Source organism: Acomys russatus, chromosome 29 (assembly GCF_903995435.1).
Source record: "Acomys russatus chromosome 29, mAcoRus1.1, whole genome shotgun sequence".
NCBI classification, from domain to species: domain Eukaryota; kingdom Metazoa; phylum Chordata; class Mammalia; order Rodentia; family Muridae; genus Acomys; species Acomys russatus.
The window spans coordinates 40,559,379-40,575,322 of NC_067165.1; the positions used below are offsets into that span (position 1 = coordinate 40,559,379).

Genomic DNA, 15,944 nt, shown 5'->3' on the forward strand with positions numbered 1-15,944 from the left:
TGTCATACTACTGTCAACACATCTGGAACGGGCACAGCTACTGATACACTTGACGTCATCACAGAGCTCGTCCTTCTCATCACTGGAATTGGGTTACAAGATATACAGGAGGCGAAGGCTTTCCTTTATCTCATTTCAGTCAATACTACAAAACCAAAAGGCTCAGAAATAAGCAATTCACAAGGTTTTGTTTTTGGAGACAGGGTTTCTCTGTGTAGTTCTGGCTGTCCTGGACTCACTGTGTAGACGAGGCTGGCCTCGAACGACAGCACAAGACTCTACCTTAAAACAACAAATCTGAGGGTACTTGCTGTGAAGACACCGGTTCTGGCTTAGCTGCTACGGCTGGCCAACATCTAATAGCAGTCTGATCTTTCTGACTTCTGCTCTTTAACACACTGCAATCATTGTTCACACACTGAGATTTATTCACATGTACCACGTATTTATTACGAGGTCTTTTTTTTTTTTTTTTACCCATACCTTACATCTCATAAAAGACATTTGGAAACAGAGCTCAAGTTCCATGGAAAGGTGGTGCCTGCTCATAACTTCTGAGCCACCTCTCTAGCTTACAAAAGACAGTTGGCACTGACAAATATATAAGGAACATTTCATTCAGAAGAGAAAAACCTCAAGTTAAAATGAAACTTGGATTCAGTTTGATAGAGGCACGGCTCTCTGGCTTATCATTTCAGACTACTAGGCTAGAGATGAAAGAGCGAAGACAGCCCTTCCTGTAAACAGACAACGGTACCAGGTGGCATCTAGTTACCTTTTCTCACAAGAGACACCATCGATATCCATGCTCTGGGAACGTGAGAGGGACTGAGACTGTGTCTCAAGGCTGTTGGAAGGCGAGCTGCTGAGAGAACTGACTCCTTCGCTGCTCTGGCTCCGGTGGGCAACTCCTACAGGAAAGGCGAGGGAGAAAGGTCATGTGAGACGATGCAAGCCCAAGAGCGAAGGCAACAGTAACACACATGCCCTGGTAATGCGAGGCAATGGAGGCTCCCGTCACACAAACCTGCGAGTGTTAGAGAGGCCATGGTCTATCACTGTGCATCACTTGAGGCCGGTAACGGAACACACACGATGCCTAGAACAACCCATAGCCTCACTTTCAGCAGTTCTAACCATGGCCCTGAACACAAACTGGGTTTTGTGACAGCATAGCTAAGTTCTTGTTTTTTACACGGTCACCAGGCTTGGTGGCTGGTGTCTTTACCAGGTAGCCATCTCACCAATCCAACAATACAGAAAAATTTTTGAGATGGACTGAAAATAAGATACATTAATGGACTGACAGATATGCAGAAAAGCCAGTAGCAAATGTCAACGGCACAATCCAGGTGGTGTGAGTATATGTTTTTGTGGCCAGTCTTCTGATTTTGCTATCAAACTTTCGGACATGCTGGAAATACAGCCTGGCTTCACGGTTCCATCTCCTTCAGTACTGATCCATTCATCTGTTGATGGAATATGTTAGAGAAAGTAAAAAGATGATGACATCGCCCTTATCCCCACAGAGCTTATGGCGGCATGAAACAAGCATCAGGAAGGAGGAGTGGATTACCTCTCAGAGAACTTCGCTCAATGTATTTCTCTCCCTCCTTCCCCCTCTCTCTCTCTCTCTCTCTCTCTCTCTCTCTCTCTCTCTCTCTCTCCTCTCTCCTCTCTCCCCTCCCTCCCTCTTAAGGATTTTTGAAACAAAGTTTCTCTTTGTAACAGTTCTGGCTGTCCTGGACTCCCTTTTGTAGACCAGCCTGGCCTCGAACTCACAGCAATCCACCTGCCTCTGCCTCCCGAGTGCTGGGATTAAAGGCGTGCGCTACCACACCTGGCTAAAAAACACCTCAGCCAGGAGTGGGGTGGTGCAGGCCTTTATTCACAAAGGAAGCAGAGATCTATACACATCTGTGACTTTGAGGCCAGCCTAGTCTACAAAGAGAAAATCTGTTTCAAAACCAAAACAAAAGCAAAGGACTCCAAAAGGTTGCTAGCCAAGCATTTTGTTGTTGTTGTTTTGTTTTTTGAGACAGGGTTTCTCTGTGTAGCCTTGGCTATCTTAGACTGGCTCTGTAAATCAGGCTAGCCTGGAACTCACAGCAATCTGCCTGCCTCTGCCTTCCCGAGTGCGGGGACTAAAGGCCTGCGCCACCACGCCAGACTCTCTATTCAAGCATTTACAATATTTACATATATTGGTTCAGAAAAGGAAAATGAACTGAAATGCTTAAAAATAAGCAAATTACCACTTACTGTTGAAATCGTTAATGAGTGGGGTAAGTGACATTTTTAACTTTAACAGAACTAGAGGGGCTACAGAATTTTCTCCTTTAGTCCCATCATTGTACAGATAAATTGAGACACTAAACATAAATGACAAATTAGACTTCACAAAAACCACTTGCTTGATGCCACATCATAAACTTAGATCACGTGGGGAAGGCTATGAGCACAGAGGAGTTGGCAGGACTATATGGGACTAACTGGGTCAGAAATGCCTAGCAAGTCATGTCACTAGCAAGACACTGACACCTGCTCGGGATTCACAAGGGGGTTAATATGGCCCTAGGAACAAATGTGCATGCTCAAAAGAAAGGTTCAAACCAAGAGGAGGCGCCTCCAGGGTCGCTGGGGTTCCACTGCAGGCCTCGCGGTGGGGCTCTTGCCTAGGTCTCTGCCTCCAGCCACTATGTCCTTCGTTTGTTATTTCATTTTCTCAGACAGATTGATTGCACTATGTAGCCTCCACTGGCCACAATCTTGTGGAGATCCTCCTGCCTCTGCCTCCCAATCTCTGGATTTACAGGAATAAGACCATGCCCAACTGTTTGCTTTTATTTATTTGTTTTGTTTGTTTCTATTTTATCAGATGGAACCCCCAGCCTCCCACATGTTAACAAGCTCTTCCATTAGTTGCATGGCCAGCTGCAAGCCAGTTTCTAAACCACACACAAAACTTTCCCTCTCCAAAGCATGTGCCAAGTATAAGAGGAAAAAGGATTTCATATAAGCAATTGGTAATGGAACAAAAGACCACAATTCTGCTGTCACTCCTGGTACCATTCGCAGGCAAAGGCGGCATGCTGCCAAAAATAGCTGTCACTCAGCTGAAATTGACTCAGGCTGGACTTCCCCGCCCCTGGTGCCCACCCACCACTAGGCCCACCACTGCCCTAAAGGACTCTGCCTCTGACTTCCTGCTCCCAGATCAGCGAAGCTTGTCCACAGCTGTGCTGCCCACGGCACCCAGGCCTCCCTCTGCCAACCATGGCCGTCTCCCACTGAGGCCTAGAGCTGACTATCACGAGAACAGATGTGTTCTCTCCTGCTCTCCCCACAGCACTTTACCTCAACACTTGGTCTCTCAATGAGCTCTAAGCACTGAGCTTAGAAGTGGCCCTAAGATGTGACATGATTTCCATAAACACTAAGTGGGGCTGCATGACTTTACAGCATCTAACCCAGCCCTAGTAACAACCTAGACATGAAACGATAGGACGAAGCATTACGAGCAAATTTAGGCGCGTGAGAACAACACTCGGCACAAAGTCTTCCAAGTTATAAAAAGATTTATCCCATTTTCAAAAGTAATATTGCTGGGGTTTTGGTTTTTTTGTTGTTGTGTTTTGTTGAGACAGGGTTTCTCTCTGTAGCCTTGACTGTCCTGGACTCGCTTTGTAGACCAGGATGACCTCGAACTCACAGCAACCCGCCTGCCTCTGCCTCCCGAGTGCTGGGATTAAAGGCGTGCGCCACCACCGCCCGGCTTGTTTGTTTTAAAAGTAGCTTTGCGACTGGGCATGGTGCCTTTATTCCAGCATCAGGAAGGCAGAGACAGAGGAATATCTGTGAATTTGAGGCCATCCTGGTCTACACAGAAAGTTCCAGGCCAACCAAGGCTGTACACTGAGAGCCTGTCTTTAAAAAAAAAAAAAAAAAGAGCCAGGCGTGGTAGCCCACGCCTTTAATTCTAGTAGTTAGGAGGTAGAGGTAGGCTGATCACTGTGAGTTCCAGGCCAGCATGGTCTACAAAGTGAGTTCAGGACAGCCAAGGCTACAAAGAAAAACCCTGTCTTGGAAAACAAAACAAAAACAAACAATGTAGCTGGACACAGGAGTGTGTATGAGAGAGGAAAACAGAAACAGAGAGAGACAGAGACCCTATACATTAAACCTACCTAGAGAGACAGAGACCCTATACACTAAGCCCAGAGAGAGAGAGAGTGAGAGAGACACCTTATAATTTTAAACCAGGAAAGAGAGAGAGGGAGGGAGACAGACAGACAGACAGACACACCCTATAAATTAAACTCAGGGTCCTGCACAGGCAAGTGCTCTTTCACTAACTACATCCCTGGCCTCAGGGCAGACTTAAAGAATTAGACACAAGGCGGAGGGCACCTGAGGATGACAACAAGACTGATCTTCAGCTGCCACACATGTGCACACACAGTCATCCCCTGCAGTACAAGCACAGCAAACACCTATCACATTTTAAGACAATCAAAGCAGTGTCAAGTAACTGTGAGTCTTTTGTGTCAAACTCAACTCAACATGAAACCAGAAGGCCATGAGGGAGGCACTCCTACACACTCACACCTTAACAAAACCCAGGGAAAGACTGAAAACCATGTCCTTGCTGGAAGGCCACGGCAACCTTTCCAAGACGACAGCTGCCTGGCAACCACTCGGTCAACCTTGCATCAAGGCCTCCCTTGTTACTGATTTTTGTGGCCAATGATAATTCAACAGCTTATGTAGCTTCCTGGCCTCACCTGAGACAGCCCTCCTCTGCCTCCAGGCACGAGCACACCACACATATGACCTACAGCATACATACCCCATCCACCCTCTGCTCATTTCCAAACTGAACTCACTGCTTCCTTAGAGGGCCTTTCTCCAGGTTAAAAGAGCAGTTCAGTGAGCATAAGCAGCCTCTGGGAATGGTGTACAAGGTCAGGCTTTCCGGCCCTTGCTGGTGGGGGAGGCGGAGCACAGGGCCGCCAGGGCTCAAAGGCATCAGCTATCCTTCATGGCCATCTCAACTATTCTGCCCTTTTTTTAATTGTAGAAGGAAATGAAGCTGGGCATGGTGGCATACACCTTTAATACCAGCACTTGGGAAGCGAGGCAGTGGGACTGCTGTGAATTCAAGTCTACAACAAAAGGAAATTAATAGTACAGCGATTATAAAGCTCTCTTCAGGAGAAACAGTGAGGCCGACTCAGGGTTTCAGGGAAAGGAGGACCTTCATGAATCTCACCTCTTACCACAAAAACCACTACTCTCCTTCTGTCCAGCATGTGAACAGGGCCTTTCTAGAGTGCTCATGAGGAATCTGCTAGCACAGATGGGAATAAACAGCATGACAACGGAGCAAGAGAGACTGCTCGGTGACTGAGAACACTTGCAGCTCTTACGGAGGTCTGGGATCTAGTTCCCAGTGCCCACGTCAGGTAGGACTTAACCATCTGTATCTACGCTCCAAGGGACCCAGTGCCAACATAGGGCAGGACCTAACCATCTGTATCTACAGCTCCAAGGGACCCAGTGCCAACATAGGGCAGGACCTAACCATCTGTATCTACAGCTCCAAGGGACCCAGTGCCAACATAGGGCAAGACCTAACCAACTGTATCTACGCTCCAAGGGACCCAGTGCCCACATAGGGCAGGACCTAACCAACTGTATCTACAGCTCCAAGGGACACAGTACCCACATAGGGCAAGACCTAACCATCTGTATCTACAGCTCCAAGGGACCCAGTGCCAACATAGGGCAGGACCTAACCAACTGTATCTACAGCTCCAAGGGACACAGTACCCACATAGGGCAAGACCTAACCAACTGTATCTACAGCTCCAAGGGACCCAGTGCCAACATAGGGCAGGACCTAACCATCTGTATCTACAGCTCCAAGGGACCCAGTGCCAACATAGGGCAGGACCTAACCAACTGTATCTACAGCTCCAAGGGACACAGTACCCACATAGGGCAGGACCTAACCAACTGTATCTACGCTCCAAGGGACCCAGTGCCCACATAGGGCAGGACCTAACCATCTGTATCTACAGCTCCAAGGGACCCAGTGCCAACATAGGGCAAGACCTAACCAACTGTATCTACGCTCCAAGGGACCCAGTGCCCACATAGGGCAGGACTTAACCAACTGTATCTACGCTCCATGGAACCCAGTACCCACATAGGGCAGGACCTAACCATTTGTATCTATGCTCCAAGGGACCCAGTGCCAACATAGGGCAGGACCTAACCAACTGTATCTACGCTCCATGGGACCCAGTGCCCACATAGGGCAGGACCTAACCATCTGTATCTACGCTCCATGGGACCCAGTGCCCTCTCTGGGAATCTGCACACATGTGCACATATTCAAACAAAGACACACATATATACGTGACTTAAAATAAAATAAATCTAGTCATGTGTGGTAGTGACACCACCACCTTTACTCCAGGAAGCAGAGGCAGGAGAATCTCTGTACATTCAAGGCCAGCCTGGGCTACACTGTACGTTCCAGGCTAGCCAGAGTACATAACAAAACCCTATCTCCATCAACAAAATCTTAATCTTAAATAAATAAACAGCAGAGAAAGAGAGAAGAAGAGAGAGGGTGTGTGTTGCTCTTTTTTTTTTTGTTTGTTTGTTTTAAACTCTACTTTATTTGGGGTGTTTAGGCCTCAACCTCCCTTCCAACTTCCCAACTCTATGTAGGAGATACAAGGTTAGTGGGGAGAGGGGGTCCCTTTACTTCTCCTGACTGTTTATGGTCAATTGGGTTTTTGGTTTTTTGGGGTTTTTTTTTGGGGGGGGGTGTTTTGTTTTGTTTTCCAGACAGGGTTTTTCTGTGTAGGTCAATTGGGTTCTTTTGGGCTGTACCCATCTCTGTCAACAGCAGACGCAGCCAGCAGTTTCCTCAAAGCCGCTGTGCCCTGAAATGTTCCTCTCCGACTATGTGCTCCAAACCGCCACACCATCCTCTCTGGCCTCTTCAAACTGCTACATGCTACATGCCACAAGCCAACACCACACACCCCACCACTTGCTCTCTGAGCTCTTATTTTTATCCTCAGAACCCTAGACCACGCCCCTTTCCTGCTGCCCAAGGAAGGCTGGCAAAAGCCACGACCCTCAGGAAACAATTAACAGGTGTGGACAAGCTTAAAAACTCAAACTAAAATCCCATATTTGGGATTAGAGCAAAAACATTATTTATATAGCACAACTGAGTTTACAAAAAAATAAACCCCAAACTTCCATTGTAAGAGTATGTGCACACTTCTTGTTCGCAGCTACGGCAAGCAAACTGACCACTTCTGGGGCTTCTGTTTACATATGTTGTGTTTGAGGGGATGGGATCTGAAACATGGGGTCTAGTTCACACTAGGCACCCACTCAACACCAAAGACACATCTCTCCTTCACAGGTAATGGGCAATAAACCTACCCTCTGGCTTTGCACCCAACTTTTAGGTTGGCAGAAAATAAACACAAGCAATCACCTTCCATATGGCAGCTTTCCTTCCTTTTTTTCTTTCTCAGATGGTCTCACAACATAGTCCAGGTTGGTTTTGAACTCACAATCCTCCTGCCTCCACCTCTTAAAACATCTTATTTTTATTTTTAGTATTTAATATATCTATTTATTCATCTGTGTGAGAAGTTGTGTGTGTGTGTGTGTGTGTGTGTGTGTGTGTGTGTGTGTGTGTGTAAGAGAGAAAGAGTGTGTGGGCTGTGCGTGTGCACATGTGAGAAGGGAGCATGCGTATGAGGATGAGGTGATTTTCTTTCTAGGGTGAATTCCAGGGACTGAGCTCAGGTTGTCAGGCTTGTAGACAAGTGCTTTTATCAACCGAGCCATCTTGCTAGCCCACAGCTTTTCTTTTTTATTTTGTACTTATTTATTTGAGACAGGGTCTTACTATGTAGCCCAGGTTGGCCTGGAACTCACTATGTGGACCAGGCTGGCCTTGAATTCATAGCCCCTATCTGCCCCTGCCTGTCAAATGCTGGGATTAGAAAGCCTGTGCCATGATACCTGGCAACTCTTCATTTTAAAAATTACAATTGTTGGGGCTGGAGAGATGGCTCAGTGGTTAAGAGCACTGTCTGCTCTCCCAGAGGTCCTGAGTTCAATTCCCAGCAACCACATGGTGCTTCACAAACATCTATAATGAGATCTGGTGCCCTCTTCTGGAGTGCAGGGATATATGCAGGTGGAACACTATATGGTGGTGTACCTTAAACACAAATAAATAAATGCAATTTAAATAAACAAACAAACAAAAGTAGGCTGGTCATGTAGTTCAGTAGTAGAATACTTGCCAAGCCTGAATAAGACACTGGATCAAATCTCCAGCAGAATAAAAATTAAGACTTTCTTTAGAAGCCAAGTGCAGTGGCACACACATCTCTGTAAATGTGAGGCCAGCCTGGTCTACAGAACAAGTCCAGGACAGTCAGGGCTACACAGACAAGCCCTGTTTTTAAAAAACCAACTCCCAACCCCCCACCCCCCCCACCCCCCCACAGACAACTGTTACAATTTCTTGAACCATCTTTAGGCTACACAATCACATGTTGTTCTGGTCCTTTTTGTTTGTTTGTTTGTTTGTGATTCATTCACTAATTTTCCCCATCTTAGTCTATGCCCGGTACTGGTGATAGCCTGGGGACACAGGAGTGACTGAAAAAAGCACAAGCTCTGGACTCAGATCTGGAGTCTCCACTCCATCAGGAAAGGCAGACAGAACAGGGCACACAAACAGGCATGGTCCGTAGTGGGTAAAGCCAGCACCAAGGAGGTAAAAGCAGGCAAACCCCAAAATTTAGGCCAGCCTGGGTTACACAGCAAGACTCTGTCTCAAAATCAAAACAAGCTCAGAATGTACAAGTAAGAGCGAAGAGAAATGGTACCTCCACTGCATTTTAGCCGGTAGCCAAAGACAGCTTTTCTGAGAAAGGGGCACTAAAAATACTGCTTAGTTTGGGTTTTATTTCTCCTTTTGAAAAATCACCTTCATTGATTTTTAGGTGGGGACAGTCTACGTGTGTGTGTGTGTGTGTGTGTGTGTGTGTGTGTGTGTGTGTGTGTGTTCATGCAAGTGTACACATGCATGTGGCAGGTCAATGGACAATTTGTGGAGGCTGCTCCTCTCCCACCATGCTGTAGGTCCAGGGCGTCAAGCTCGGCAGTAAGCCCCACTGTCTGCTGAGCCGTCCTGCCAGCCCTGATCGTGGCTCTCTAAGACAGGGTTTGGGAGTGACGTGCAACGAATGGAGTAAGTGTAGGCCTGGGTAAGATATGAGGAAATATCAAATATTCATCAATACTATATCAATAATAATTCAGTATTATTGTGGGGGAGGGACTGATACACTCACACACCACAGCACGTCTATGGAGGTTATGGAGACAGTTGGAGACTGTTCTTTCCTTTCAATCTTACATGGGTTCTGGCGTTTGATCTCAGATCATCAAGTTTGCTTAAGAGGCACATTTACTTGCTGAGTCATCTCACCAGCCCCCAAACCCGCCCGAGGTTAAAGTGCTGGGAAAATGGCTAAGTAAAGCACTTGCTGTGCACAAAGGAGAACCTGAGTTCAGATCCCCAGCACCCCATGAAAGGTACAAGCAGTGGGCACACCGTAATCCCACTGCGAGGGAGACAGAGCCAGGAGGATCTCAGGTTCTGGCTGGCTTTGACCAAATCAGCAAGCTCTGGGTTTAGTAAGAGATTGTCTCACAAAAGAAAAATGAGGCAGAGCACAATCACCTGACATCCATTTCTGGCCCCCATATACAGAAACAGGTATGTGCACACATACCAGCACACACTGTGTGTGCATGCAAGTGTACACACAAACTAATTTTTAAGATTTTAATTTTGAGATGCTGATAAGACACAAAAGTAAAGTCAAATGGGTCATAAGATTATGATTCTAAAGTTCAGGATGCAGGTCTGAGAAGGAAATGTAAACTAAGGAGTTATCAAATTGGAAGGAATAATTAGAGCCAGAAAGTTAGATGAAATCAGTAAGCGAATAAACACAGATAAAGAGACCAAGAGTTGAAACATTGAACCCTGGCATACTGCCATGCGGACTTTTAGGGAATTGTGCACAGAAGTGAAAGGGGACAGAGAGGATGGGAACCAGGACAAGACTGTTCTGGAAGCTACAAGGTGTTTCAATGGGGAGGGCGAAAGCCACCAAGTACAGTCGACAGGTCAAAGGAGACAGACTCATCAGGCAGTGATGGCGTACACCTTTAACTCCAGCACTCAGGAGGCAGAGGCAGGTTGTCAGTTCGAGGCCAGCCTGGTCTACAAAGTGAATCCAGGACAGTCAAGGCTACACAGAGAAACCCTGTCTCCAAAAAAAAAAAAAAAAAAGAGAGAGAGAGACAGCCTCAGGGTGGAGTTCCTACCCATTCGGCTCAGCACAGGATGCAAGGACAAGGCAGGAGAGGGACGTGCCCCAGAAGGCTTGCTGGGGAGAAGAGATGCTGTGAGCTGCAGGGAAACAGGATAAGGAGTTCCTTTTCAGCAGGCTCACCAAGGGAGGCGTGCCAGTGCTAGACCACACTGCATAATGCAATGCCTCAGCGTGGCTGACAGACGTTCACCTGGTGCAGAGACTCACGAGGCAAGACTGGAAAGGGGAGCTGTGGGAGGCGAGGCTTTGTACGCTGAGGCACTGACAGGGGAGGACAGTGAGTCCGAACAAGAACTGGGCACATACGTGGAGAGCCAGATGGAAGCGATGACAAACCTATCCAGCTTCCCTCCGCACGTGTTTTCTCCACACACTGAGAATATCCCTGGAGAAGGAAGTGTTGTCACAGGCTTGGTAGCACAGTAGGGAAATGGTCTGGAGGGTAAAGGGGGGAACGAGACACAACGACACACGACACAGCACAGCTGCCTGGTTATTGGGGTCTGCTTGAATTTGTGATCGTGGACTTGAAATGACTTACAGACACGGCTGTGTGAGCTCGTCTCCAGCCTGGGTCCAGGGCACAAGACAGACAGCAGGTGGGGAATGGATATTTATAACCAGAACTGTGACGCAACCAAGTAAGAAAAACAAAATGAGAGAGGCGTTGCCCTGGACAAAATCCAAAGCTGCAGGGAAGGCCAGACTAGAGCAAGGAAACAGCATAGCTGTGAGCATGTTTCCCACAGAGAAGGCAGACTCACTCCAGATCCCTGAACACGGCCTCTAACAGCAAACTGCAGGAGCTACTCAAGCCATGCCTCCCGAGGGTGCTGCTTCCCACCAGCTGATGCTTTGGACAGAATCTCTGCTATCACACTGAGGTTGAATGACTTAAGGCAACAGAAACTGCAAATGCTTTTAGCTGACAAGAGAAAGGAGGACTGTCTGGACGGCTACAGCAGAGCACATAGAACTGGAATTAACAGTCATCACATTGTTACGAACGACACACCTGGCTCTCATAGCACCTTCTCCATAAGTTAACTATTAAATAGTAATTATGGGATTGTTTGATAGGAATCGTGTAGGAAAAGAATTTTCAGGTCCATGTGTGAGTGGTCATCATCATTTCTTAAGGAAGATAACCCTGAACACCATCCAGGGGTCGTTTATGTTAAAGACAGGAACGTCTACTAAGCTAAGCAGCTCTCAGTGAGACAGCTACAGTTATCATCTAGGTAGAGTGGGTTCCTGCAGTGCCAGGGGTTGAACCCAGGGCCTTACACATGCTGGTAAGTGCTCTGCCACCCACAGCACTCTTGGTATCCAGTGTAATTCAGAGAAAAAAAGTCTGTGCCAATGGAGCCCAAAGACAAGAAATTAGTAACCAGGGGCTTGCCAGTTGACCACTATTTCAGTCTTCCATTTTCAGTTAGCAGTGGGTGTCTTCCTCTATAAGCACTGCGCTTCCTCGACTGAACCTGGAACTTACCTACTGGCTAGACTGACTGGCCAGTGAGTCCTAGAAAGTCACTGTCTCTACCTACTGAGTGTTAGGGTAGCAGGCACGGGCTCCTAAACCCAGGTCTTACAGGGGTGGGGAGACCAGAAGTTGGGTCCTCACACTTTACCCAGCAGAATCTCTCCCTAGCCTCTGGGTTACTCTAAGGGAAGGCAGAGCGCTTGGGGGGAGAAGAGAGAAAGAATGAGGGTGGGAGAGAGAAGCACCAACCAAATTCACTAAGTTAGCAGGACCAATTGATTCTTAGGCACCCTGCAAAGGGCAGCCTGAGCCTGGCCGGAGGAAGGAGAGCTGGAGCTGAGGAGGGGGAGGAGACAGGTTTGCACTATCAAAATGAACAGACAAGAGTGACACACACTGCAGTAACCTTTAGGCCGCTGGTTGCTTTAATCTGTGTGGCAACATGGAGACGATGAGATCAGAGTACAACAGCTTCCAGGCTGGAGGCTGAGGCTCACCTGCTGCACCTATGGGGGAGGTAGCTGGGGTCATGTTGTGGACATTGAGACCAAGGCTCTGGGAGGGGCCTGGGGCTGATGCAGCTATTGGAGGTCCCGGAGGGTTCTCCCTCTGGGGAGACGTAAGCGGGGTGGTCGGCTGGGAGGTCTGTCCACCAGCAAGTCGTGCCAGGCGCCTCCGTCGAATCTACAGAAAGGGGAGACAAAGGACATTCAGTAACTGACAACAGAAACACAGCTACCTATGAGAACAATAGGGAGGTGTGTGTGTGTGTGTGTGTGTGTGTGTGTGTGTGTGTGTGTGTGTGTGTACACACGTATGTACGTGTACTTGAGGAAGTCAGAGGACAATCTCAGGGTTTAGTCCTCACCTTTTACCTAATACAGGCTGGGTCTCTGTTGCTCCCACTGCACAGGACATGCTAGTGGCCCTTCCATCCTCCAGGATAGCTGTTAGGTCTCAGTTCCCCATCTCCCTCTCCCCATGTATCTAGAAAGTGCTGGACTACAGCATCTCTGGAGGTTAGACAAAAGCTAGCATTCCTCAGGAACTTGTGAAACAAGTTTTCTATTCCCCAAAAGGAGTCCCTCCCCTCAGCTACTCAGCCTCCTAATAATCTGCCTCACACACTCTCTCACTGTTCTCCCTCCCCCCAACTCTCCTGCCTCCCCAGCCCTGACCATGTCTAGTCTGTTTCTTTTCGCTCTGCTCTGGACTCTTCCAGATGCCCCTGAATATTTTCTTGCTCTTACCCTAAGAGACAGGTCCTACCAGCAGTTTCTTCCTCACTGCACATCCCCACAACATTTTCTTCTGTCTGTCTCTGTCTCACCACAGAAGCACTGGGAATGAAAGCACATACTACTGTGTCTACTTATGTGGGTTCTGGAGGCCTGAAATTGGGTCCCCAAGCTTGGACAGCAAATGCTTTACCCACTGAGCCATGTCCACAGCACCAGACTAGGATTCTCAGAAGCCATGTTCTTTCTTTAAGAACTACCTTGGTTGCCTTACCAAGGGTACTCTACCTTCTTGGCTGACTGTAAATTTCCATAAGCTACTGCCTAATACTCTAAACCCTGTATTGTTTGTTGGGGGAGGGGGTAGTTTTTGTTTGTTGGTTTTTTTCAAGACAGGGCCTCTCTATGTAGCCCTGGCTGTCCTGGAACTCACTTAGTAGACCAGGCTGGCCTCAAACTCATAGCAATCGAACTCACAGCAATTGGCCTGCTTCTGCCTCCCAAGTGCTGGCATTAAAGGTGTGTGCCACCACCCATCAAAACCTGTTATTTTAACAAAATGGAATTGTGTAGTCATTTTAGATAGAGGCTAGAGACACAGCTCAGCGGTTAAAGGTAGTTTGTTCTTACAAAAGACCGAAGTTTGGTTCTCTGAAACCATTTATAACTCGAGTTCCAGGGGACCGAGTACAAGTAATTTCTAAAGAAATTAAAAGTCTATTTTATCCAACAGGAGAAAGAAACAAAAGGTACATCAACACACAAAGCTTCAAAGGGGCAAAATGTTTAGGCTGGGTTTTCAGCTTTTAAGTTATCAAAATGAAAATATAATCTGTCATTCTTTTCTGAATATTCCAGGCACCAAGTAATTGAGAATACACATGTAGTGGATAAAATGCGCGCGCGCGCGCGCGCGCGCGCGCGCGCACACACACACACACACACACACACCAATCTCCAAGTGCTCGATGTAAGCAGAAATCACAGAAAGAAGCCAGCCCCTGGATTTATACCAGGGATACGGCAGATAAAGCTTCAACTACAGCAAGGGGTAACCTGGAGGCTCGCCTGACCCAAGCTTCTGTGTGTCACCCTCACACTACATGACACTTGCTCCTTTTACCATTCTTAGGCGAAGGAAACAAGGAAACATCCTGAATCCCAGCCCCAGGATTTAGAGGCTCCTCCCGAACACCTGCGCTGCAGACATGCCAACCAACCACCTCACCTGAAACCCTGACCAGGTGCAGGTGAGGCACAGCCACCAGGCTTTGTGTGGGCGCTGGTCCTCAAGCTTAAGCGTTTCATCCACTGAGCAGCCACCCCAATTCCAATTTCCTTTTTGCTTTGTTTTGTTTTGATTGCAGCGATAGAGGGCCTGAACCTGGGGCCTTGAACAGTCTCAGTCAATGCTCTGCTCCCAGGCTAACAGCCCCCTGCTCAAGATATTATTTTCCTTGAGCTAAACACTATGAGATAAAATCTGCCTCTTGAAATTTAAGTATGCCAAGTTTTGATGTACTTGCCTTAGATATCGATCAAGGGCTGGAGAGATGGCTCAGCAGTTAGGAATGCACGCTGCTCTTAGGAAGGACTTGAATTCAGTTCCCTGCACCCACGATGGTTGACTCACAACTATCTGCAAGTCCAGGCCCAAGGGATTCCCCTCATCTGGCCTCCTCCACTACTGTACACTTGCTCAAAAACATGCAGGCAAACACACATAATAAAATAAAAGTAAAAAAAGTGTATTGTTTTGTGTATATGGGTGTTGTGCCCACGTATGTCCATGTACTATGTAACCCAATGAGAGCTTTGGAGGCCAGAAGAGGGAGATCTGCTGAGACTACAGTAACAGATCAGCTACTATGTGGGTGCTGGGGCTGAACCCAGATTCGTTAAGAGAGAGTCAGTGATCTTAACCACTGAGCTGTAGCTCCAGCCTGAAAAATAAATGTATAATGTTGTTGTTGTTTAAAGATACACAGCCAGGTGTGGTGACACATGCCTTTAACCTCAGATCTCAGACATAGAAGCAGGCAGTTCACTGTGAGTTCGAGGCCAGCCTAGTCTACGAAATGAGTCCAGGACAGCCAAGGCTACACAGAGAAACCCTGTCTTGAAAAACAAAAACAAAAAATATTTACAGGTATTACTGAAAACACTAACATAAACACTAATATGAACTGTCTCCACTCTCAAAGATTCGAACTTAGTCATATGTTTATTGGTTCATCTCTTGGTGACTCTTGCACACTCTAATTTTCAAACACGGCTATCTTTGTGACTTTTGCATTTGGCTTTCCAGCAACCAGTATTTCCACTGCTTAGCACTATGTTTCATCAGCACACATTGAAACTACAGCTGCTCGCCAGCTCTGGCCACCACTTTATAGCTGCGGGGGCTGGCACTGCCCTATGCTTGTTATGGCGTACCTACAGGGCTGGGCAGACTCAGAAGCAGTGTTTGCTTTGGTTTGGTTTTGGTGTCTGGAGACAGGCATGTGTTTTAAGTCTAGAGATAGGTCTCAGTGGTTAAGAGGACTTTCTGATCTTGCAGAAGACTAAAATTTACTTCCCAGCACCAACACTGGGTAATTCATAACTGCCTGTAACTCCAGCTCCAGGGGACCTGCTACCCTCTTCTGGCCTCCACGGGTACCTATGCACAGTGCACATACACAAATACACACATAAAAATCTTTTTTTTTTTTTTTTTTTTTTTAAGAACACCGTCCAAAAAAAAAAGAACACCAT

The 15,944-nt window shown here is 47.2% G+C and overlaps 1 protein-coding gene across 1 annotated transcript in view; it reads right to left on the bottom strand.

Annotated features, from left to right (window-relative positions):
* The window catches only part of Ube4b (ubiquitination factor E4B), a 102,757-nt gene that overhangs the window by 61,799 nt on the left and 25,014 nt on the right, over window positions 1-15,944 (bottom strand). Inside the window, exons 2-3 of the mRNA XM_051172192.1 lie at window positions 12,447-12,633; window positions 776-911 (exon numbers count right to left, since the gene is read on the bottom strand). Of these exons, the coding sequence (XP_051028149.1) occupies window positions 776-911; window positions 12,447-12,633 (323 nt within the window). The remainder of the gene's footprint in view (window positions 1-775; window positions 912-12,446; window positions 12,634-15,944) is intronic.